At 36.7% G+C, this 25389-nt stretch overlaps 1 protein-coding gene across 3 annotated transcripts in view; it reads left to right on the top strand.

Moving 5' to 3' along the window:
- LSAMP (limbic system associated membrane protein) overlaps nucleotides 1-25389 on the top strand; it is a 671549-nt gene that overhangs the window by 333320 nt on the left and 312840 nt on the right. For all 3 annotated transcript variants that reach the window (XM_047725483.1, XM_047725492.1, XM_047725497.1), the window contains exon 2: nucleotides 21551-21783. In XM_047725483.1, coding sequence (XP_047581439.1) covers nucleotides 21551-21783 — 233 coding nt within the window. The remainder of the gene's footprint in view (nucleotides 1-21550; nucleotides 21784-25389) is intronic.

Raw genomic sequence — 25389 nt, 5'->3', positions numbered from 1 at the left:
AAAACCTGCAAACAATTATAAAGAGATGAATAATAAGCAAAACAATTCCTTCCACTTCATAAAATACTATTGAAAAGCATCTACAATTGCAAGTTATCCTGGATACTAAAAGTGGTGATATTTGGCTATTAACCCAGTGGCACAAAATGAAAGGAAAACATAATAAAATGTAGGGACTCTGCACCCTGCTGACATAATAACTAAACTGAAGAGACAAAGAACACCAAATTCCTAACTTTATGACCCATATAGAGAGATGTTCCAAAGCATATGTAGATCATCGGAGTCTAAAATCTACCCGAGGGGTTCACTTTCAGTATTTTCATTATGTGACTTATTTGGTGGGTATTGCAAGATTATAAATGCTGAGAGTATTACTGTTAATGTTTTATAAAAGCAAAGTTGCTATTTCTCTAAAATATGTGAGTGTACAAAGTGGTACTACTGCTTGCATAAGTGTCTGATTTTATTACATTTCAGGATTTCATTATATTCAGGGGTCTCTGGTTTTCTAATAGCAGACCCTAAGGCACCAGAAAAAAATGCATTTCTGGAATGCATATATTTTGTGAAATAAGGGATAATATAATGAACAGGTTCACACTCAAATAGGAATAATAACTTCCCTTTCTACCCTCATCCTACCATCCCATGCACTGTCCAGGATTGCTTTGGGCACTACTTAAGGCCTATGTTTTCCAAAGAGCAACCCAGCACAGAGAAACATTGTGACGCATGCAAAAAACAAAAGGCACCAGACCGTTTACTGATGTTTATTCAGGCTGTTGCAGTAAGAAATAGGAAGCCTGAGATTTGATAGGGCCCTGTGGAAGTCATGAGGAAGAATGAGGATGAGTCTTACCTCATATTATGTGAAGGCACAGAGGTCCTTTGCAGTCAGCTGTTTCCTGGAACACAGAGCAGGGAGATTTTCTAACCATTCCTGCTTTAAGGAAACACTGGGTTTAGATAAAGTTCATTGTTTTTTCCACGTGGTCTTCTACTATTTCCTTTCTTCCTATTCAGAAGTTCTGCTCACTAAATTATATCTCAATCAGGGTTTTCTTCAGAGTGGACATTTTTGGGACCCTCCTTATTGCCTCTTGTACCTTAAAATTATTGACCCACTTGATTCATTCAAAAAATGTCTCCCATCTCATCTTTCCTCATTCCATTTTTGTGACTAATAAATAATAGCAATGGTAATGATAAAACATCAATGACAATATCAGCAGTTCTATATAAAAGTTGCTGATCATTTTCATATGCCAGGTGCTACTCTAAGGTCTTTACATGAAGTGATTTATTAAATCCAAAAACAACCCAGTGAAGAAACAGAGACTTAGGTGAAATAATTTGCCTAAATTATTGTAGCTGATATGTTGAGAAGCTGAGATTGGAACTTCCTCAGTCTGCACTACTCTATTTTCAGAGTCCCACACCACACAGCAACAACAGTACCTGGGGACACAGCCCAGTGTTAGTTAGAGACAAGGTAGGAATCACTTAGAAATCCTGGGAGTGTTAGTGAGGGAAAGCTTTTGCAGCTTAGAGAAATAATTTCTCCAACTGAGGTTTATTTTACTGAGCACAGAGTTAACATTAAAGTCTCCTCTCATACCTGACATGCTACCCAGGTGTTAATGTTGGTTGTCCCAGAACTTCTAGTCTATGGGAATACCTTCTAGAACTACTGAGAAGTAAGGAAGAGGAAAGTATATTACACAATGATTAACACAAACTACTTGTCTAACAGAATCATTTTTAAAAGCAGAGTTCTAAGTTATGTACATTTACAAGGCTATAATTTATAAATTATAAGCTCAGTATGATTCCAAATAAACATTAAGTGTGACTGTATAACTTTAAATATAAGCCACTGGAGATGAGCATTGTTAATAATCTGATGGTTTTTGTTTTATCTGTATTTTTCCATCTTTTCTGGATTTTTTGATGCAGAGCAGGTGCTTTTCATAATCATAAAACATACGGTGAAAACATTTATAAATTTCTAGACTTCTCTACCCTACATCATTTACTGATCTTTCAGGTTTGCTGTTTTACAGGAGAGTGGGAGAAAGGATGTGGGACTTGAGATGAAGAGAGAGAGAGAGCGACCTAACATTTTTTAATGCAAATATTGTTATTTCTATTTTCTGTACCTTCTACTGAAAGAAAAGTCATTCTGAACATCTTTTCTAGAATTTCCTTTGGATTTTCACATCAATTTTTTTATCTGATTCTCCAGTAGTTGGTTTGCAGCATCTCTCTCTCTCTCTCTTCACCTTCTCACTCTGTTTCTCACATTGTCTCACACTTGTATACATGTTTGTATATGAATCTCTCTCCCTCTCTTTCTCTCTGCCTCACACTCTCTCATGCTGCCCTTATTTATTATTTCTTGTAGATACTTTTCTGGTCTTCTGCATCTGCCTGAATATACTAAAACAAAACAAAATAAAACAAAAAGTATCTGAACACTGGAATTCCAGAAGTTTGAACTCACTAGTACTTAAGAAGATATTTCAGAATCTCCTCTCAGAGCCACATAATTTTCAAAAATATATATGCGAAACTCAGATTTAAAATTTCAAAGCCTAAAATGATGGCAATTTGTAGATAATGATTGGTTAAAATGTAAAAAGAATATTTTAATTGTCAACTATTGGTAAATCCAATAGATTGCAGATACTGGTTATTGAAATAGCCTAGTGTGGGGTAAAAGATAAATAAAAATATAGATATTGATGTAGATACTGTGGAATGAGTTAGCTCAGGGAGTTGAAAGAAGATTCCCTGGAGAGACAGCATAATTAACTGCCCTGATAGATCTCCTTTCAAAGCAAACTCTTTCCTGACTTCCTTCTCAAAGTACTAACAATTACCAGGAGTTCCCAAACCTGCCTTGTAGATTCTGCCAAATCCATTCCTTCCAACTGCAGACTTCCTGGGCTGGTTCCATGTTTCAATAAATCGTTAGATATTATAAGCTACGGATCAAAAGATCCATCTATTAAGATACTGAACAGTTGAGTAGAGATTGTAATATTTCATTATTAAACAAATTGTGAGCCATTCTAATTCCTGGAGTTTTTATAAGCTTTCTTGTCATAGTCATTTGGAAGTTCATGTCCATCCCTACACCTCTCCTGTGAATTATAAGTAAAGAATGCACTGGCTGTTGTAGACTGTGTAGACAGGCTGAATTCTGTTCTCTCCCATTCCGCCCTCCATCATACATTTGAGCCCTTTCATTAAAGTGTACATTATCTGCATACTCTCTATCACTGAAGGAGTCATTGGTTTGGATCAATTGTGATCCCAGGATACACATTTTTAAAGGGTATACGTGTGCTGATCTTGAACTCTCTTATTAAGAACATTTGTAGAGCTCCAATTTCTCTGTGAGAGCTATTCAGCCTTCCAGGTTAGAATGCAACTTTCTGTTTTGTAATTCAGCTATAAGTCTTATCCTTGCAAGAAAGCAGGCCTCACTGAGAGCGCATGGCTTCCGTCCAGGTAAATCCCACTGAGTAATTATCTTTCACCTACTGAAGGAGAAGCTGTCTTATGCTATCCAAACCCTTCTTTTCATCTCCCTATCTCTGCCTTGAAATTTCAGGGCTAGTTAGCAGAAGCACAGTGGCTTTCACATGCTGCCAACTTGTTGCTAGAGTCCCCTTGATTTTGCACCAACAGCCATTATAGAGACCACCTCGACCTCACTGAAAGCGCATTTTAAAACGGACAGCCAACATTGGAAGACTCCTATCAGGAGAGTAGTAAAAAGGGAGTGATTTACCCAAATTAATTGATAAATTAGCCATGAATTAATGAAACAGAATTTTAAAAAACAATAGCCTTAAAACCTGTGCAAATAACACAGTTAAAATTTTTTTCATAAAGTTTTTTATGAAATTTTATGGCAAAAAAAGGTATGTGTTAGAGGGAGAGAAGGAAGGAAAAGAGAAAGAACCACATTGCTTTGTGAAGATCTGCTTTTACATAGGGTGTTATAGGTCCAAGCTTCAAAGTAGGGACATTTTGAAATCAGCATTTATTAAGTGATTCTAAGTAAGCTCTTCGGACACTCTAATGCCACTGATGAACATGAAGAATTAACTCCTGTCTCAGTGCAAATTTATGAACCCACACATGTCAGGAATTGCTTTCTCCTAGGCACCAGTCAGAAGGAATAAACTTCTTATTGGTTAAAAGAAGACACAACTACTTATGCAGCCATTTCTCAATGGCAGTGCCTGATTGGCTGCACATAGTTCACAGCCAACTGACTCTCTATTGAGAGATGTGCCTGACAGTCCATAGATTGCATGAGAAGCTTGGAGGTCTTTGTAGCAGTTAGTCCTTTCACATTGTGCTTCTACTCTGGCTGGAATGGAGTCTTGTAGGATTGGCTGGCAGTGCTTATTTCCTTATTCTGTACTGTGTATCACCAGTGCAGTGGAAAAAAAATATATATATATTCTAGGCGAACTGAAAAATATCTCTTCACTAGCCAAAAGCCTGTAAATGCCTTTAACATGCTAACTATCCCACACCCAAACTTTCAAAGGCTTTTAAAAAGTAGATGACTCTTCTATTTTGTGCATGTTATGCTCAAGCCCATATCCTGCACTTTTTGTTAATACTGGACTCTGCCATAAAATCGTCTGGAACATTCAAAGAACAGCTCTAATTCTAAGTTATAGAATAACTGTATAATATAATATAACATAATATAATATAATATAATATAATATAATATAATATAATATAGCTGTTGAACATTTCAGGAGGTTAGCAAGTGAAAGTGTGTTAAGTCAAGTATGATTCTGGCCTATAGTATATTCTTACTAGCTTTTCCTCTGACATCGAGGATTGGTATAGCTATAAGATCTTTTGGGAAAATTTTATCATGATCTCACACCTAGCATCACCAACTGGAGAGGTAAGGTGAACAGGTTTAGTATTTTAAAGTAAGATGAAAGAGTTAATTGTGTTTTCTAATTTTAGGTAAATTTGCCCTAGTTCATTTGTGGGTAGTCTGCAAAGGGTCACTTTTTAAAAGCATATTATTTCCTACAATATCTTCATCTTGTGCAGTATCTGATCTTCTATGCTATTTAAAAATGAAAAATTTAGGCAAAAATAATATAATAGAAAAGCTTAATAGCTGATGTAAGAATGTTAATCTGTTCTAATCTTACTTGTAAAATAATACTTGTCATCCTACATGATGGACAAAGACTGGGTGCACTGTATGGAAGAACAGAAAATGTTAAGTCCGGTTTACTTTTTTTGTTGGCTTGTTGATTTTTTTTTTTAACATTGCCTCTGGCAGATTTGCATCTAGCATTAGCCTTGCAGAAACATACTTTACTACACTGTGAAGAATGTTCTCCACTTATTTGTTGCTTGGGGCTAACGGGCTGAGCTGTTTTGCATTGAATATGTATCTTTTGATCTTGCTTTATTTTCCTCTTGCTATTTTGTTGCTGCTAAGAGCTGATGATTAGGAGAAATCTATAAGTGAAAACTGCCAAAAGGTTTTGAAATAATGAGATTGGACTCACTGGCCAGTGCTCACACTGAGTTCTATGGGGACCACAGAAGGCCGGTGTAGAACTCAGTGATTGGGAAAGAAAATCAGCTTAGACTCACTTAGATGAAGCATCTACTTAATGAACAGGATATTCTTTGCTCTTTTGTGCTCTGATTCTGGCCCCTAAGTAGGGATTTTCTAAAGTTACTACTTTGTTACCCTCAATCACAGTATTCTGTGATTAGATGTTATACAGAGGTAGAGTAATTCATAGGAAATTGTATATTTGAAATTTCCTTCATTGTTAGAGAATTTTTTTTGTTGAATACCCATAGATTTTCATGCACTCAAATCATTTCTGCACTGATATACTTAGAGAAATTAGGGACTCTGACTTTCCTAATTTTATAGTTTAGCAGAGCTATAATTTTAATGTGAAGCATCATGTGACATAGTAATAAGTCTTATCTAGACAAAAGAAATGTTTATAAAGATTAAGGGACTCATATTACATAAGAGCAAAAAGTAAAGACATATAAATAAGCCATTTTCTTTGATTCATGGTCTCAGTTGTAAAGAGTATGGCAGAAAAGAGAGAATGAGAGGAAACTGACATAAAATGTGAATAAAAATATATGATTTATACCATAGCTATAGATCACCACATTCTAGATTCAAGATAGAATAAACATAGTGATTAACATTTAATAATTAGTAAAGAAACTAATAGTCCATTTCTGAATAAGGCCATCCACACCACCTTTCCTGAAGTTTGAAGATGAAGACATATCTTGAGCTATAATAGTTCCTTTAATAGAGTTATTTGGGAGAATACTGTGATTCAGGATAACAGAATAGAAACTCTAGGAAATTTTCTCTTAGAGGACAAAAAAGGAGCAAGATATAAATCATTAAAAATATTTGTTAATACTTATTCTTCTCCCATTCTGTATTCTGGGGAAGTTTTGCATGATTCTAATGATTGCTTTGGAGGCTGACATCCAAAATGAAAAGATTATATCTTGTAATAATCAGAGTAAAGAATGTACCAAATTTACTAATATTAAAGAATGGGCGGGGTGCCTGGGTGCCTCAAAGGGTTAAAGCCTCTGCCTTAGGCTCAGATCCTGATCCCAGGGTCCTGGGATCCAATCCCTAATCCTGGCTTTCTGCTCAGCAGGGAGCCTGCTCCCCTTGCCCCCTCTGCCTGCCTCTCTGCCTACTTGTGATCTCTGTCAAATAAATAAATAAAATCTTTAGAAAAAATAAAGAATGGGCATAGTTTTATCTGAATAATAATAGTATCCCGTATTGACTGGAAAACTCTAGAATGTCTAAAATCAGTAGCTTCCCAGACAAGAAAGTATCAGTAAAGAAAATCTCACTTTATCTACCTCTTTATCACCCTCCCTTGTTGTCTTCTTGGTCACATTATTATCTTGAAGGAAAAAAAATAAGTGCTAATTTTACAATGAAATTTAGTGAGAAAAGAAAAATTTGTAGTTTTTTAAGATCAAATTAACCTATTTCAGTAGAGATGAACAGTGAAATTATTGGGTATGACTTAGCCAGAGACCCACTATAAACTCACAGAGATTAGGTTACATAACTGGAGGTGATTAGTCCTCAGTGTGACATCTGAATACTTATAAAAAATATTAATTTCTATCCTTAAATGCTCCTCTAGGGGAGGAGACACCAATAGGATAATGTCAAGGGAAGTATTCAAGCCCACCAGACAAGAAGAGGGATGCTGGTGAATTTGAAAACATCTTATGTTTTCACCATAGAGCATAGTTTGAGAAATTTTTTGAGTTAAGTTTCTACCACATTTGTATTTCTTAAAAAAAATAAAGAATGGGCATAGTTTTATCTGAATAATAATAGTATCCCATATTGACTGGAAAACTCTAGAATGTCTAAAATCAGTAGCTTCCCAGACAAGAAAGTATCAGTAAAGAAAATCTCACTTTATCTACCTCTTTATCACCCTCCCTTGTTGTCTTCTCAGTCCTATTATTATCTTGAAGGAAAAAAATAAGTGCCCAAGGGAAGAGGTGGGAAAATGAAATACAAATGCTCTCAGAGTAAAGAAATGGTTCTTTTGAATCATGTGACTCTTCCTAGAACTCAGAGTGTGACCTTCACCTTGAAGTATCTGCAGCTCTCTCTTTAACTGAGGCTGGCTATGAAATTTTAGAATTAAGTATGTGGTGTAGTAATACAAAGGGTGACTGGCCTTTAACTTCCTCTCTCTCCCAAGTCCAGACACCACTTACTTTCTTTCACCTCCATCACCCTCCCAGGGTCAGGGTTCTGTGTAAGTTGGGGATTACAGTGGCAGATCTCATCCTCCAGTTTGAGTAAATTAAATTCAGTAGAGTAGCTCACAGATGGATTTCCATCTCAAACTCATCAGATCTTACCTTCATGCCCATTCTCTTGATAATTTCTGAAGCTCTGTTTGATTACTTAATCGCAAGTCCCATTCATGTTCTGATTGTTGATACAGTCAAGAGGGGAAGGCCTCAAGGAAGGGTTTAGGTGAGGGGGAAAAAATGATGGAGAGAGAAAGAAGAATAACCACAAGAGTTGACTATCACACAAGGATGAAGACTTCCTTACATCATTGTCCTTTAGAAGAAAGTGCTGATCCACCGGCATTTTTCAAAGAGCTGGAACAAACAATCCTAAAATTTGTATGGAACCAGAAGATGCTCCAAATTGCTAAGGAAATGTTGAAAAAGAAAAACAAAATTGGGGGCATCACGTTGCCTGATTTCAAGCTTTCCTACAAAACTGTGATCACCAAGACAGCATGGTTCTGACACAAAAACAGACACATAGATCAGTGGAACAGAGTAGGGAGCCCAGATATGGACCCTCAACTCTATGGTCAAATAATCTTCGACAAAGCAGGAAAAATATATACAGTGAAAAAAAGATAGTCTCTTCAATAAATGGTGCTGGGAAAATTGGACAGCTATGTATAGAGGAATGAAACTCGACCATTCCCTTACACCATACACAAAGATAAACTCGAAATGGATAAAAGACCTCAATGTGAGGCAGGAATCTATCAAAATCCTAGAGAACATAGGCAGTAACCTCTTTGACATCGGCCACAGCAACTTCTTTCAAGACATGTCTCCAAAGGCAAAGGAAACAAAAGTAAAAATGAACTTTTGGAACTTCATCAAGATCAAAAGCTTCTGCACAGCAAAGGAAACAGTCAACCAAACAAAGAGGCAAGCACGGAATGGGAGAAGATATTTGCAAATGACACTACAGACAAAGGGCTGATATCCAAGATCAATAAAGATCTCCTTAAACTTAACACACACAAAACAGATAATCATGTCAAAAAATGGGCAGAAGACATGAACAGACACTTCTTCAAAGAAGACATGCAAATGGCTAACAGACACATGAAAAAGTGTTCATCATCATTAGCCATCATGGGGATCCAAATCAAAACCACACTGAGATACCACATTAAACCAGTTAGAATGGCCAAAATTAACAAAACAGTAAACAGCATGTGTTGGAGAAGATGTGGAGAAAGGGGAACCCTTTTATACTGTCGGTGGGAATGCAAGTTGGTGCAGCCACTTTGGAAAACAGTGTGTAGATTCCTCAAAAATTAAAATTAGAGCTACCCTATGACCCTGCAATTGCACTAGTGGGTATTTACCCCAAAGATACAGATGTAGTGAAAAGAAGGGCCATCTATACCCCAATGTTCATAGCAGCAGTGGTCACAGTCTGCCAAACTGTGGAAAGAACCAAGATGCCCTTCAACAGATGAATGGATAAAGAAGATATGGTCCATATATACAATGGAGTATTATGCCTCCATCAGAAAGAATGAATACCCAACTTTTGTATCAACATGGACAGGACTGGAGGAGATTATGCTGAGTGAAATAAGTCAAGCAGAGAGCGTCAAGTATCATATGGTTTCACTTACTTGTGGAGCATAAGGAATAACATGGAGGACATTGGGAGAAGGAGAGGAGAAGTGAGATGGGAGAAATTGGAGGGGGAGACATAACATGAGCGACTGGACTCTGAGAAACAAACTGAGGGTTTTAGAAGGGGAAGGTAGGGGGTTAGGTGAGCCTGGTGATGGGTATTATGGAGGGCACCTATCACATGGAGCAGTGGGTATGGTGCATAAACAATGAATTTTGGAACACTGAGAAGAAATAAAACAAAATAAAATGGAAAAAATCAGAAAAGGGAAAAAAAAAGAAGGGAGTGCTGAGGGGAAAAATACTTCTCGAGATAGGAAACAAAGGAAGCAAGGTGGGGTAGAATGTGGGTGATGGAGAAGCAAACATGGAAGTCAAAAAAATCTTTATGATTGTAATTCTCCATGTGAGAACCGTCCTTCTGATTTATAAACATTCATCAGTGATCTATTGGCTTCTTGTCAGCAGGGGGAGGGGACCACTACATTTCCTTCAGCTAAGATAGATTTGTTTGACAATATGCGCTCCTTCAATTTGTAGCTCCCAGAGTCCCCTATTTCACATCTGTATCCACAAAGTACATTTTTAAAAAATAGACTTCTTTTGCTCTTTCTATTTATCTGTCTTTATTTCTGCTACCTCTACCAGGGAAGGCAAACTAGACAGCAGAGCCCTTTTGTAATGGTAGCTCTGATAGACAGTCTCATTACTTATTTATTTACTTATATACTTACTGTATGTTAACTCTGTTATATCATACATGCTGTATTTATTAATTGCCATCTCTTACAGGGCATAATTTAATCCAAATTGTATCTAAATGCATGTAATGAGAAGTTGTATTATAACATGGTTCTGCTCCAATGATAACATTTACATAATGCTGTATATGATAAGACTACAAAGTAAGGGGCTGGGTTTTCAAGTGAGACTTATGGAAAATAGTTTCCTGACTTTATGGCCGTGTCTCATACAACAGAATGCTCATCCTAAGTGCATTGTAATTTATTGTGAGCACTTTTATTTCTTCCTACTGCTGGAATGAGATAAAGAGTAAACTCCGCACAGTAGAGAGCACTTTTTTTTTTTCCTTCTAGAACTTAGCATACTTTTGATATTTACTTTGTAATGACTCAGAAGGTAACAAAATTTTCTTTAAATAGCTGTGGATTTGTTTTTAATTGCGTGGTGAGAAATCCAAGCCAGGATTCTAAGACTCGTTTTATTTTTTTAAAGGTATAACTAAAAGCAGCCAGCCCCCGCCCCGAAATGAGAGAGATTTTTCACAGAGAACAGAGACTCATAGCAAGAATCAAAACAAAAGCAAGATTTAAAATTGCTTCTCATCCTTACCTAACCAAGTGGTGAGGAAAGAGGAGAATCTGTAATTCAAAGGAGAGGAAAGAGGTATAGATACTTGCTGTTTTGGTGAGAGGATAATTGCCACTCACACACAGAGAAGGAGAAAAGATAAGCCTAGTTCTTGCAACCTGAGGGTACATAAAGCAGAGACCATGATTCATCCAGTCCAGGAGGAACCCCAATTCTGCCAAGCAGATTTTAGCAGATCACAACATACAACAATGACCAGCTGTCTGATCGGGCTGCCCTGGAGGGAGAGCCATGTGTGGGCTCTATCTGAATCTGATTAAAAGCGGTAAGGCATTTAAGACCTAAGCTGCCTATGCACAGATATGCCAAACAAGAACAAGAACAACAACAACAACAACAACAAAACAACCTTAAAAATGTTCGGAGATGGCATTAGAACCTTAATTCACACTGTTGTACCATAACCATACTGTATCACCTTGCTTTCAATTTAACACCTGTGGGCTTTAGGGGACCAATTACTGATTAGATACCAAAAAGTTATCAGATGCAAAACAAAAAAAACCCCAGTTCTGTAGAAGGAGATTTCCTGGAAATGGCTGTTAATAAGTAAGGAATTGGGTTAAACACTTTCTGGGGGTTGCTGGATTTAGCAGGACAATGGGATTTATGTAGAATGAAATGCCCAAGATTCAAATTATGAAAAGCGATGGGACAAGATTTTATTAGGCTCTTGCAAGGCTTACTGGGTATTCTAAATATTTTAGCCCACTTAATAATCACAATCATATGAGAAGAAAGTCATCTGTGCTTTGCTGAAGAAAAAGACTGACGCTCTTTGGTAATAATGAACCCTTTTAGGGCCAGGCAGTGCTCTGTATGTTTAAAATTAACCCATTTAAACATTACAACTACCCATTGAAGTAGAATGTATTAGTCTTCATTTTACAAATGAAGAAACCTAGGCACAGAGAAGTTTAGCAAATATCACGAGAGCACAGAGCAAGTATGTGATGGTGTTAGAATGCAGAGCAGGAAACTGGCACTTGCTCCTCAACTTGAGCACAGAAACACGCCCCATGCTGTCTTTCTCTGCCAAGTTACTTGCCAAAAGCTACTAAACTATGGAACCCACGACTTTTCCACTTCACTTCTCAAAAAAAAAGGAGAATCTTGAGTTACGGTGTGGCTAAGAATATAATGATTTGTTTTTTAAACTGATCGAGACTCTTGGAAAGAACCTAGAAGAGCTATTTCCAACCACTTATAAACATTCCTGGGATTGATGTTAGCTGTGACTGCCGTAGAACTCTGTTCTCTCCTGGCCTCAGCCTCAATTCTGATCTCTTTTTAGAATTTCTCTCTTCCTGTTTTCCATTCATTTCTTCTGTGTGAATGTAGAGATGGCACAATTGATGAGAAAAGCAGAGGAGCACAGATTGTCCTAGAATTGAGAGATTGTGGTGACGTACTTAGTTCCTAATTTGGGGGATAATTTCTGCTCCTTCTCTACTTGCTTTCTTCACCTGTGCTACCTGCATGGATATGTGCTAATGCTTCTTCTTAAAGACAGTGAACCTGGAAATAAAGCAATGTATGTGTCATATCATGCTTCTATAAGGATGCATGTGTGGCTGGACTAGCACTCCCTCCTGACAGTAAGAGATAAAAAGCAGATCTAGGGAGGACTTTTCATTGCTTCAGAAATGACACACAAACCCTTGGCTCTACCAGTTGCCATTGTGGATTCTCTTTTGCTCTTATAGGTGGTGAATCATCCTAATAGATAGTAGAGCCCAATCCCAGAAAGTGTGCTTTGTCAGCATAACACATGCAAATAACTAGTTCAAATTGAATATTTAAAGAACTACATGATTGATCAGAGAGTCTGGGAAATAATACATATTTAGTGGGTGTCATCACACTCTGTGAAGAGATAAATTTTTTGAATGGCCTAGGGAAATCAGTGTTTTTCCTTTATAGCCACCCCTATATGTAACTGTTTTGTTCTTATCTGCCATGAGAGAGTATGAATATGAGCACAGACATTGTTTTACGTCTTATAAAATATTTCCGTGTACCTCACTTCATTTTATTCATGGAGTGGTTCTAGGAAGTTGGGTAAAGTATCATAAGCTTCATTTTACTTATGAAAAACCAAGATACAGAGAGGCTAAGTGACTCACCTGTGTTCTGAAGGCCCGAACTAAAATCAGTTTTCATGCCGGAGCTAAACAGTATGTCTTTTACCCTAACATTCTATCAGAAGTGTACAGATTCCTAAATTGTTATGCCCAGTAATAGAATCACATGAATCTGGGTTCTGTGGCTTGCTACTTCTCCATTCTCATCCTCTCTGGAACATCTGTCACTACTTCTGTGTGTGTTTATATGTGTGTGTGCATGCAGGCACTTGTACATGAGTGTGTGCAAACCAGCTGGGGTGAGGGGAGATCATTATACCATGTAGATACTGTATTGGTGTTAATTGGACTAAAATTCAGTAGGAATCTAGAAAAATAAATTATCATCAAACTAAGATCAGTTCAAGAGGTTCAAGACAATCAAGATTAAGCGAGCATAGATGCATAAGAACAATAGAATGAGGCCAAAAGAGTAGGCAGGGTTCAAAGCCGTAAGTCAAGTTTGGAAGGCAGTAGAAATGGGAGCAAGACAGCTAGAGAGCTAAAGCTTCTTGCTGTAGACAAGGCTAGCAGGAGCACCTAAGGGTCACCAGTGACCCACAATTCTTATACTTCTGAGTTTAATCTTATAGCATGGTAATGAAACAGAGATGACCCGAAATGATTAATACTTCCAAAATATTTAAATTAGTTTTTAACTAATTTAGCATGTATTGTTTTTAATGTGTTTGCACAGTGCTGTTGGAATTTATTATACTTAAAATAATATGATAAAATTAAACTAAGGACCTCTGACTCAAGAGAGCCTACTTTGTTCCATCCGTCTACTTTTCCTGATTTCATGCACTCATGCTGGGAATGTACAGACTTACCTCTCAGAGAATCTTTCCTTCTACATTCTATGATAGTTTTGATGATTCACTAAGGATTTTGTTTGTAGGTTTAGAGTTACAATGCAAACAGCATTAAAATCAAGGGCAAACATATACCTGAAGACTTCTTTTTCATTCATATCTTAAATCATTACACATCTTACAAAAGAGGGAGTCACAAAAATAATAAAAGTTAATTTAAAAATAGCTTTCCATTTATTTTAATTTTAATTTTTTTTACATTTTTATATTAAAGTCTAATAATTTCCTTAGAACTCAAATCCTCTAATTGAGTTGATTTTCCCTATCTGTTCTGGATTTAATGGACCCACTTATATAAAGAGAAAAAAAGCAAAAGACTAAGTTTAAATGATTTCTTCAATATTAAATTAGGAAGTAACCAAGTTATAGCTTTCTTTTTTTTTTTTTTAAGATTTTATTTGTTTATTTGACAGAGAGAGATCACAAGTAGACAGAGAGGCAGGCAGAGAGAGAGAGAGAGAGAGAGAGAGAGGGAAGCAGGCTCCCTGCCGAGCAGAGAGCCCGATGCGGGACTCGATCCCAGGACCCTGAGATCATGACCCGAGCCGAAGGCAGCGGCTTAACCCACTGAGCCACCCAGGCGCCCAAGTTATAGCTTTCTTGTTCAACATCAGTAATATACAGATCTTCCTTACTCATGATGGGGTTACATCCCAATAAACCCATCGTAAGTGAAAACATGGTAAATCAAAAATGCCTAATACCGAACATCACAGTTTTAGTCTAGCCTACCTTAAATGTTCTAAGAACACTTACATTAGCTTACATTTGGGCAAAACCATCTAACACAAAACTTATTTTATAATAAAGAACTGAATGTTTCATGTAATTTATTGGATACTGAAAGTGAAACACATAATGTTGTGTAGGTATAGAATGGTTGTTAAGTGTATCAGTTGTTTACTCTTGTGATGGCCAAGCTGACTGAGAGCTGTGGGTCACTGCCACTGGCCAGCATCACAAAAGAGTGTCTTAACTAGATATCAGTACCTTGGAAAAAGGTTAATATTCAAAATTCAGAGTATGGTTTCTACTAAAAGTATCTTGCTTTCACACTGTTGTAAGGTTGAAAAATTATGAGTCAAATCATTGTAAGCTGGGAACTGTCTGTATAAAACTATATTGATGTATAATTATGATACTAAACTAAAACAGCAAAGGGGTAATTTTTCATTTACTACTAACTTATAACCAGAGCATGGCTAGACTTCATTGTAGTGATTCTGTCATGAACATGACTTACAATTCAGGAACTTTGCTGGTGGCCATTAAGTGTCTGTAAATTAAGAAGCATATGGTTATGGAAAAAACAGCATTGCACTGTAGACGTTTGCCCTTTGCTTCCAGATATTTAAACCAAGAGACTGAGGTCTGACTCAGCATTTTTAAGCTCAGCCCTGTGGACACAAGGGATGTCTTTATTGTGGCAGTTGTCCTTTATGTTGTAGGATGTTTAGCAACATCCTTGGTCTCTACCCACTAGATGCCAGCAACAACCTCCCCACTTCACATTGGGACAACCAAAGAAATGTCTCCAGATATTGACAAATATCATCAGCACACACGAATTGCCCTACTTGAGAACTACTAATCTCATGTTCATTCTTAATTTTATAAACAAATCTTGTACTGATCCAGTTCCACAGCCTTGGTCCTTATAGTTGAAAAGTATGAAGATAGATAACTGGTGAGAAATCAAGTAAAATGTACTTACTTGTGATAAATGAATAAATGCCAGATTATATTCTTGTGAAAGAAAGGAAAGTTTGGATAAATTCTAATGCTTAGTCAAAACATTTTCAGCAGCAAGTTGTTTGTTAAATATGAAGAGATATGTCTGTGGCAATTGAACAGGCTTCATATCTGGTAGATCTATATCACTTATATCATGGATACAGTCAGTAAATATGCTATTAAATAATCTATTGCTACAGACTGAATTTAGCATGTCTTTTCTTTTTTTTTTATTTATTAATTCTTTATTTTTTCAGCATAACAGTATTCATTATTTTTGCACCACACCCAGTGCTCCATGCAATCCGTGCCCTCCACAATACCCACCACCTGGTGCCCCCAACCTCCCACCCCCTACCCCTTCAAAATTCTCAGATCGTTTTTCAGAGTCCATAGTCTCTCATGGTTCACCTCCCCTTCCAATTTCCCTCAACTCCCTTCTCCTCTCCATCTCCCCTTGTCCTCCATAGCATGTCTTTTCTGCCTCCAATTATACTCATCCTTTTAGAAGCAGACTTGGACAGTATGAGTAGAATTGTCGATGTATCTCTTTGTATAAATGTGCATAATATGCTTGGTGTAAAGTGTTTGCAGAGATCCAATGCTTGAGATTTTTATGAGTGCATTGATTTTTTGTGACAGTTTTATGGCTGCAGATATACTGAACAGGGAAGATAAAAATTTGTTTGCTTGCCTTTCCTGTAAATTTTTAAAAGTTGATTTAAAAAAAAAAAATCATAGGTCCATGGTTAAAGTATGTAACCCACCTGATATTTGCAAGTTCTTGGTTAAAGTGGGCAACCCACTAAACATTTTTCTAGTGCTTTATGTTTCTTTCACTTTTTCACATATGACATAGATTATGTAATTCCCAAGGATGATGTTTCTTTATAATGAAAGCCCGCTGAGCACATACTTTTCTCTCCTTTACTTTCATGTTACTACCACACTCAGTAATTCTCTTTTAAAATCTCCCTTTGTATCTGATACTTTTAATTATTTCAAAATGTTAAAATAGTTACTCTTCTATTTTGCACCTCTTAGATAATTACCAAATATTTGATATTTGACCTAATAGCAATGTATTAAATTAAATTCAGTTTATTTATTCTACATCTCAGTGAATGCCTACTATGTACATGGTGGGTATGTGTAGCTAGGCCCTGTGAGGGCCCCTTAGGTAAATTCCAGAAGGGTCACTGTCATTAATAAGCTTATGAAGAAAGGTGAGTATAGATAAAACTAATGCTATGTGGCGTATGATGAGTTCATAAGAAATATCCATGAGGGGCACCTGGGTAGCTCAGTGGGTTAAAGCCTCTGCCTTAGAGATCCTGGGTCTCTAAGACAGATCCCAGAGTCCTGGGATCGAGCCCCGTGTCGGGCTCTCTGCTCAGCAGGGAGCCTGCTTCCTCCTCTCTCTCTGCCTGCTTCTCTGCCTACTTGTGATCTCTGTCTCTCAAATAAATAAATAAAATCTTTAAAAAAAAGAAATATCCATGAAAAACGATGGGATACTAATAATAGAAGTCTTCCTAGAGAAGTAGTACTCTGTATTAAAACCCCATGTTCTTAGCTGCCTGCCAAAAAATCCCACCTGAAGTAAAGGGACATTCTCTCCCTCTCCTCTTGGCACTAACACCCACTCTCTTTAAGGAACAGTCCTTTCTAAATCTGAGAATAATTTGCAACATCTTGAGCTCCTGGAGAAAACATTCTATTAAATCTAAACAATACACAACACTTACGGATTTTTAAAATACATCTCACCACCTCATACTGGTCAGAATGGTAAAATTAATGACTCAGAAAACAACAGATGTTGGTGAGGATACGGGAAAAGGGCTAAACTTCTTACACTGTTGGTGGGAATACAAACTGGTACAGCCACTGTGAAATACAGCATGGAGTTTCCTCAAAAAGTTAAAAATAGAACTGCCCTATGACCCAGAAATTGCACTACTAGGTATTTATCCAAAGGCTACAAACATAGTGATTTGAAGGGACACATGCACCCTGAGGTTTATAACAGCAATGTGTGCAATAGCTAAAATAGGGGAAGAGCTCAGATGTCCATCAACAGATGAATGGATAAAGAAGATGTGCCATATATATATATATATATATATATATATATATATATATATATACACACACATATATATATATCACATACACATAATGGAATATTACTTGGCCATCAAAAAGAATGAAATCTTGCCATTTGCAACAATGTGGTTGGAACTAAGAGGGTATTATGTTAAGTGGAATAAGTCAGGGAAAGACAAAGAGCATATCATTTCACTCATGTGGAATTAAAGAAACAAAACAGATAAACATAAGGGAAGGGAATGAAAATAAAATAAAAACAGAGAGGGAGGCAAACCATAAGAGACTCTTAACTCTAGGAAACAAACTGAGGGTTGCTGGAGGGGAGGTGGTAGGGGAGTGGGATAACTGGGTGATGGGCATTAAGGAAGGCACTTGATGTAATGACCACAGTGTTATATGCAACTGATGAATCACTGAATTCTGCCCCTGAATCTAATAATACTATATGTTAACTAAATTGAATTTAAGTAGAAAAATATTTTATTAATAAAATAATAAAATACATCTCTTCATACTTCCAGCTTTAGCCACAGCTGATATTAAAGATAGAATCATTAGGTATCCAGTTCTGAACTAGATTGTCTGGTATTGAAGCAACATTCTGAGTAGGGAGTAATTCCTTATTATATTATGATGGTATGCATGAGAATTCTCATTTACTCTACAGGAATGCCTACTGCACAGTTAAGCCAACTTATCTCCTAGATGGAAGCTCATGATGCTTCCTGGTCAGTCAGTGAATGCTAGGAACCTGGGTCTGCATTAAATCAGCATTTCTGCATTTTTTAATAACTAGGTGTTCTGTGACTACCCTATGTGACTGGTCATTTTCTGAACAATCATGAGCTCTACAAATTGAGATTATTTTGACTCTTACCATCTTTAACTTATATACACTACCTATGGTTTGAAATAGTTGCCACCTTAAAGCAAGATATCAAAATTTTTAAAAATTAAATTAGTTCTGAAATTGCATTATTTTTGCCATTTTTCAGCATGAAAGTTTTAGTTATGTTGTGTAAAGATTATTTTCTGGTTTATAGAATCAATATATTCCCTTTGGAACTACTGACTACATAAAAAAGAGCCCTAAAATATCTGGAGGAGTGGTTTTCCTTTTAAAAATACTACACTGGTGGGGCACGTGGCTGGCTCAGTCAGTAGAGCATGTGACTCTTGATCTCAGGGTTGTGAGTTCAAGCTCCACACTGGGTGTAGAGATTACTTAAAGTAAAAATTTAAAAAAGGAAAATATCACATTGTGGTCTGCTTAGCTTCTTGGCTAACTATACTAAGTTAGTAAAAAGTGTGAGTGTATATGTATGTGTATATATCCTAATATGTCTTTCATTTATTTGTAAGTAAAAGATAAATTTTAAAAATAAATATAAGATGAAACACAATGTAAGAATAAGCTGTTATGTAGATTGTCATAGCAAAATTTCCACATAATGTATTGTTTTGGTAGACGCATTTTTGTGGGTCTGGTAATTTTGCTGAAAGAGTCAATTCTATCTTTATTTAAGATAAATATGAACACTCTCAGAGAATAATTTGGGATAATGATCTGTGTGATAAGTTTAAATTTTCCATGGACAAAAATTGCTAAAATGTCCAAAAGACCCTAAACACCTGAGTTAGTAACTCTACCTTGTGCTGGTAAGGAAATTTGTTCATTTGTTAATGTTGTAGGGTTTGGGATAGGGACGTGGAAAATAGGTAACCATATGTCCTCTTCTCTGTGAGGGTGACACTGTCAGTTTAATAGCAGGCATTCCCCAAGTACCTGTATTCCATGAGATTAATTTTTGGAGGTACCTAAATGAATAGAGCAAAATATCTGCCTTTAATTGATTTATAAGCCATAGTTACATAAAATTGGTTATATAGTATTTTTTTTCCAAAATGAACATATTAGAGACATATTTTGGGCTAGATATTATTCAGAATATATTTCTATGACGTAGTGTATCTGTTTGTTGCTATGTTGAGCTACATAGATGAGAAAAGTGCAAGGAGATACATGATAGAAAATTTAAAATGCATTTACAGAGGTAAATTTCCATTCTTCTCTGTAGAAAAGAAAAACACAGTAAACCTACATCAACAACTTCATAAAAGTTCTAGAAAGTGGCTAACAGCCTATTAATTCATAAATGATTCTCAGTTGAGAAGAGCCACATATACCATGAAGGACAGAGAAACAATGCCACAAAATAATAGAACAGGAAAAGTCAAGTATGGAAAGAAACAGCAAGCATCCATGAAGTTAGCTTTGTACTCCCTCATGGAGAAGTTCTCAATTATCAAATATATAATTAATCACAACAATATCTCCATGGCAGAGAGATACATATTGGCTAATAGAGACACTAAATGATGACTTCATCTACTTATGTTCTGGAAAATAAATAGGTAGAGGAGAAAAGAGACCTATGGATCATGGAACTCAAGTAATTAAAATTCTTGTGTTCAATAAAATATTCAGTTCACTTAAAAATAATGGGAGTAGGGGGTCTTTTGAACCATAGGTGAGATATTTTAAAAGGGTGCAGCTTTTCTCCTTCTAAGGCTGAATTGGCCTCTGTATACATACTGTAGACAGCCTGTAGATAATGCATCAATTTCTTGTCTATGCGTGGGTGCAGAATCTCTCTGACTGACTTTTTTGACCTGAGAGAAAACCTGGATTTGACTTAGTTTGGAGAATACAGAACATGGTATTTTAATTGTTCTGCTGTCATGCTCCTGGCTTCTCTCACCATCCCTCATGCCCCAGAGTGCTGAGCAGATGGCTCTACAGTTGTGAATAGGGTCTGGGACAATATCCCTGTGAGGCAGACATAAATCTTGCCAAAAGGATACAGAGAGAAGTTCGTTTATTTGTTTATTTTTTACTTGATTTTTCCATTTCCAGATTCTCACTGGAATTGAAAGAGAAAACTGCATTCACCATCAAGCCTCTACCCTTTCCCCATCAATCTGTATTCTTTGCCTCTTTCTTGCAAGTTTCAGAAAGAGATCCTTATAGGTTTTTAAAATAAGTAGTCATTCAGATAAACATTTTTCCTTCATCTTTTTTGGAATAGGAACTATGAAACTAGTTCCTTCATCTCTCATAAAATATCGAATTCACTCTGATGCACCAGAAATGCTGGTTGTAAGCCGTCTTGCCAGCAGACAACTTGCTGCCTCCAGCAGCTGGAACCAGACTTAGGCAAGATGACGTTAGCTTTGATTTCCTTGACATAACTATCTGCTTACCTTCAGATCTATTCACACACTTCTCACTCCTGGGAGAGGGCATTCCAGACTTATAAGAATCTGAAGCAAACTCTGAAATCTTGTCTAATTCCTACAGCAGTAGGGCATAAATTGTATCTACCATCACACAGGAATTTAGGAAATACTTATGAAAGAATTAATACAATTCAAAACTCAGTAAATGTGTCACATTATCACTTTCAAATTCTCAGGTACTTAAACAAATGGAGTTCTATGTGGTGACCTTTTCCTAGACAAGAAGATAATCCAGTGGGAAGTCAATACCTATTGAATTTTATTTGCTTGCATTTTTCATATTGATTTTTTATTGCCAAATTGAATCTAATATAGTGACATCCATCCATTGGATGGTAATTAGTCTTAGGACAATACTTAGGACTCTAAAAAGTGGCTTGACGATGATTCATCCTGCATGTAATTATTGTTCTTGGTCTTGTTGGGGCCAGTCATATGGAGAATGAATGCAGGTGCAGGTAGGACTGAGGTTCTAATGTTGTTATTCTGCTCTGGCAGGTGTGTTGTAGAAGACAAGAACTCGAAGGTGGCCTGGTTGAACCGTTCTGGCATCATTTTTGCTGGGCATGACAAGTGGTCTCTGGACCCTCGGGTTGAGCTGGAGAAACGCCATTCTCTGGAATACAGCCTCCGAATCCAGAAGGTGGATGTCTATGATGAGGGTTCCTATACTTGCTCGGTTCAGACACAGCATGAGCCCAAGACCTCCCAAGTTTACTTGATCGTGCAAGGTAAGAAAAGGTGGGATAGGTGGGTGGTAAAGGAGAGATGAGAAACAGAAATTAAACATGATGTACAAAATATTTGCAAAATGCTTTCTGAAAAAAAAAAAAAAAGCTTTCAATGGCATTATTGCATTTAAGTGTCTATTTTCTGTCAGGATAGAGTTAAAATAAGAGGACTTAGGAGAATAGAAAGAGTGCTTCTGTGAACCAGGACCCTTGATAAGCATATTCTCTCCTAGCCCTTAATATAAAAGCATGTAACAAAGGCCATATCTATAAGAAGAGCACACAGAATTCTTAGAACCATGTGAGGTGCTCTTTATCAGCTGTTAGGTACTGGATGCTTTGCTGAAGGCTTGATTTTTATCTTCAGCATAAAGAATGTTGCTAATTATCTGTTTTCATGATAGTAAATGCTATTTGGAAAAACAAAAATTTCCAGGGGCCTTGACATCCTCTCAGCTGGCCAGCTTTCTCTATAAATTGTATTTCCATTTAATGCTAAGTTATTTGTGAGTAAATCCAGTGACCAGGCTCTGAAAAGTCACTGGGGACAATCTGCTTCTAGATTGGGGTTTCCAAGGGCACATCTGAGTCATGGTTTATAGGATGAAAACCCTAAGTGGCATACACATGCCCCCAAACTATAGCTCTCATGGGTCACTTTCCCCATGATTGCAGAATGAGAACAAAGCTGATCAGCTGCACAATTTTATTGCAAGCGAAGTCAAACCACCAGCAGTTTCAATCCATCTATCAGGAAAGATCTAAGCACTAACAAATATTAGGGCTGTGTTCATGTATTCTTGATTTACAATTTTATGTAAATTTAATGCAAAGCAGCCATGGCCCTCGGGCTCCTGTCAGGATTCCAATGCAGTCAGTGGTGTGGGAAAGTCTGACTGTAGCTTCTATTAATGTGTTATGGAATTGATTATTGCAGCGTTTAAATTATTGCTCTCCCAACTCCTCTGATTAATAGATGGAAACTGGAGTGAAATACATCGGAGACTGTCTGGTCTAGAGGTGGTTTAATCATGTGACCTCTATCTTGGTCCATTTGGAATGGCTGATAGCTTCATTTTATTGCTTGTTAAAGGCATGTCTACTGACTTGCAAAGTTCCTATAACAGTCCAGGCATAGAATGTTTTCCTTGTAGTTGAGTACAGAGTGCTAGAGCTTATAACATGATACTTCAAGGCTTAGATCTCAGGCAGTCCATTTAAATGTGTAAACATAACCAGAGATGTGTAAATATATAAATGGGTTAATTTGCCAGCTCCCTCAAAAACACAAGTATGACATATATTTTCCCTCTCTCTCTCTTACATACACACATACACACACAAACACACCTTCCTCAAAACAAAAGAGGTTCTACCCCGTGCAATGGCAGATGAAGGGGAGGTAACTAGTTTTCTTAAAGACCCTCAGAAAAGATTTCATCCAATAACCAGCTCCATATTATATTATGAGATTCATACACAATTTTAATTCCTTTATAGCCTTTAGTGAAAGGCTAAAGTGGAAAGTGGCTTTAGTGGAAAGCCACTAGAGACCACAACTAGAAAATGTGTATTGTATTCTACTAAATAAAATTGAACAATTTAAGTATATTTCTTGGTTTCTAGATGAGGAAGCAGAAGTTCTTTAAATTTAGGTTACATGCTCAAGGTCACATGGAGAGTTTAAGGAGTGAGTAGTTTGGAGCCAAGGAGACCAAGAATCAAATCTGAAGCATTTTCAACTGGAAGGGAAATTTATTGTGATGACTTTAGAAATTATCATATCTATATTTAAGTCAGCTCTTAGCACCAAATGCCCCAAGCCCTTCCCCCTTTTTTTTCTTATTTATCTATGTTCATTTTAGTTATGAACTAAATGTACTAATCCTGAGGGGGTTAGAGCTAGAAGTAAGTTGGATCATATTTGCGTATACCTTCATACCATGTTGGCACAAATGAAATTAACTTAAATTTAACTAACATGAAGTTAAATTTAATAACTTCATATTAAGTTAAATTTAACAAATCAATATTAAGTGATGGAAAAGAACCTACTAAGTGCCAGGTACTGTTTATTCTGTTGGGAAGTCTTTAAGGTTCTTCTACCTGGTCTAAGAATTAAGTTGACATGAAATAGATTAGTAGGAAAAAATCAAATTTAATTTCATATGTATGGGTACCCACATAGACATGAGATTCCAAAGACAGGCAAAATGAGGTATATATATCATCCTGAACTAAAGAGAAGGGGACGCGGGTCTGGGACTTCAAAGGAAAAGGAAATCAACTCACAGGAAAATGAAGAAGAGTAAATGTTTGGTAAGCAAATGTTGCTGAGCCATCCAGAAACAAAGGGACATAGGGAGGACTTTGATCAAACAGTGCCTGCAAGGATTCTCCTTATCTACCACCCCAAATTCATATTATATATTATAGTTATTTATGGTGATAGCTCTTTTGCTGGAGCAGGTCTTCTGTCTAAATTCTTTTAAGCAGTTAAGGGGAAGGTCAATTTTTCTTCCTGAGTCATTGGACACTGATTATTTTTAGGTTTAAATAATCTGCATGCCAAAGGTGCAAATCTTGGGGCAACTCTTTCTGAACCCCTATAGTTCATTTTCCCATTTGATTCTAATAAGATTATTATTAAGTGTGTATTAATGACTTTGTTAAAAATACATAAAAGCTTCAAGTTCAGATATAATAAGGAGCCTGCCTAAGGCTGCCTGTTAGCTTAGGAAAGGGTTTCAAACCCATATCTGTATGATTCAAGATACTATTATATATATTTTTTAATCATGTTGCTGTGGAAGAAAAAATGAACCATAAAGCCTATACTTGAAAGAGAGATGAAGAAAAGATCTTCTCCTCATTGAGTCTAAGTCATGAAGATTTTTGTTTTTACCATTATATGGATGTTGGCATTTTATATTGAGCTCCAGATGGCTGATCCACTTCTTTTTAGGACATTAAACCTTATGATCGTATCAGTAATTCTATCCCATCATCTTGTTTTCTTCATACTCTTTCATACTTGTGCTTCAAAAATGTGTTTCCACCATATCAACGATGCTGTTTCTAGGAATGGCTGCTGGTCTTCCTTCCAGCCCTACAGCACCGTCCTTCAAAATATGAGTCTTTTGAATTTTTCAAATTCTGCCTTCCTCACCTTCCATGGTTTCTCTTCATCCAATTTAACTAGTCATTAAATAAATACTGGATTCTTTTTTTCCTTGACTAATGGTGAGGACACCTTTAGCTCCAAGATGCTATGAGATATCAAGAAAGAAGAGCAGTTGAGAACGTGGGCTTTGAAGTCACACTGCCTGCTTCAAATTTCAGTTTTCTTTCTTGCTACTTAAATAAATTTGGTGGTAAACTGCTTAATTTCTCTAAGGCTCAGTTTTGTCATATATAAAACAGACAAAATTTAAATTTTAAATACTCCCAAATTTATTGTAAGGGTTAAATTAGAATTCTATGTATGCCATCATGAGTTCTCACCCACTAAGATGATAATAATGGTGATGATGATGGTGGCGATGATGATGATGATGCTAATATGATGATGACGGCAACCATGATGCTGCTGCTGCTCCCATATCT

The sequence above is a fragment of the Lutra lutra genome, chromosome 1, assembly GCF_902655055.1.
Source record: "Lutra lutra chromosome 1, mLutLut1.2, whole genome shotgun sequence".
Taxonomy (NCBI): domain Eukaryota; kingdom Metazoa; phylum Chordata; class Mammalia; order Carnivora; family Mustelidae; genus Lutra; species Lutra lutra.
Note: the sequence above shows the minus strand (reverse complement) of the source record. Positions and strands in the feature narration are given on the sequence as shown.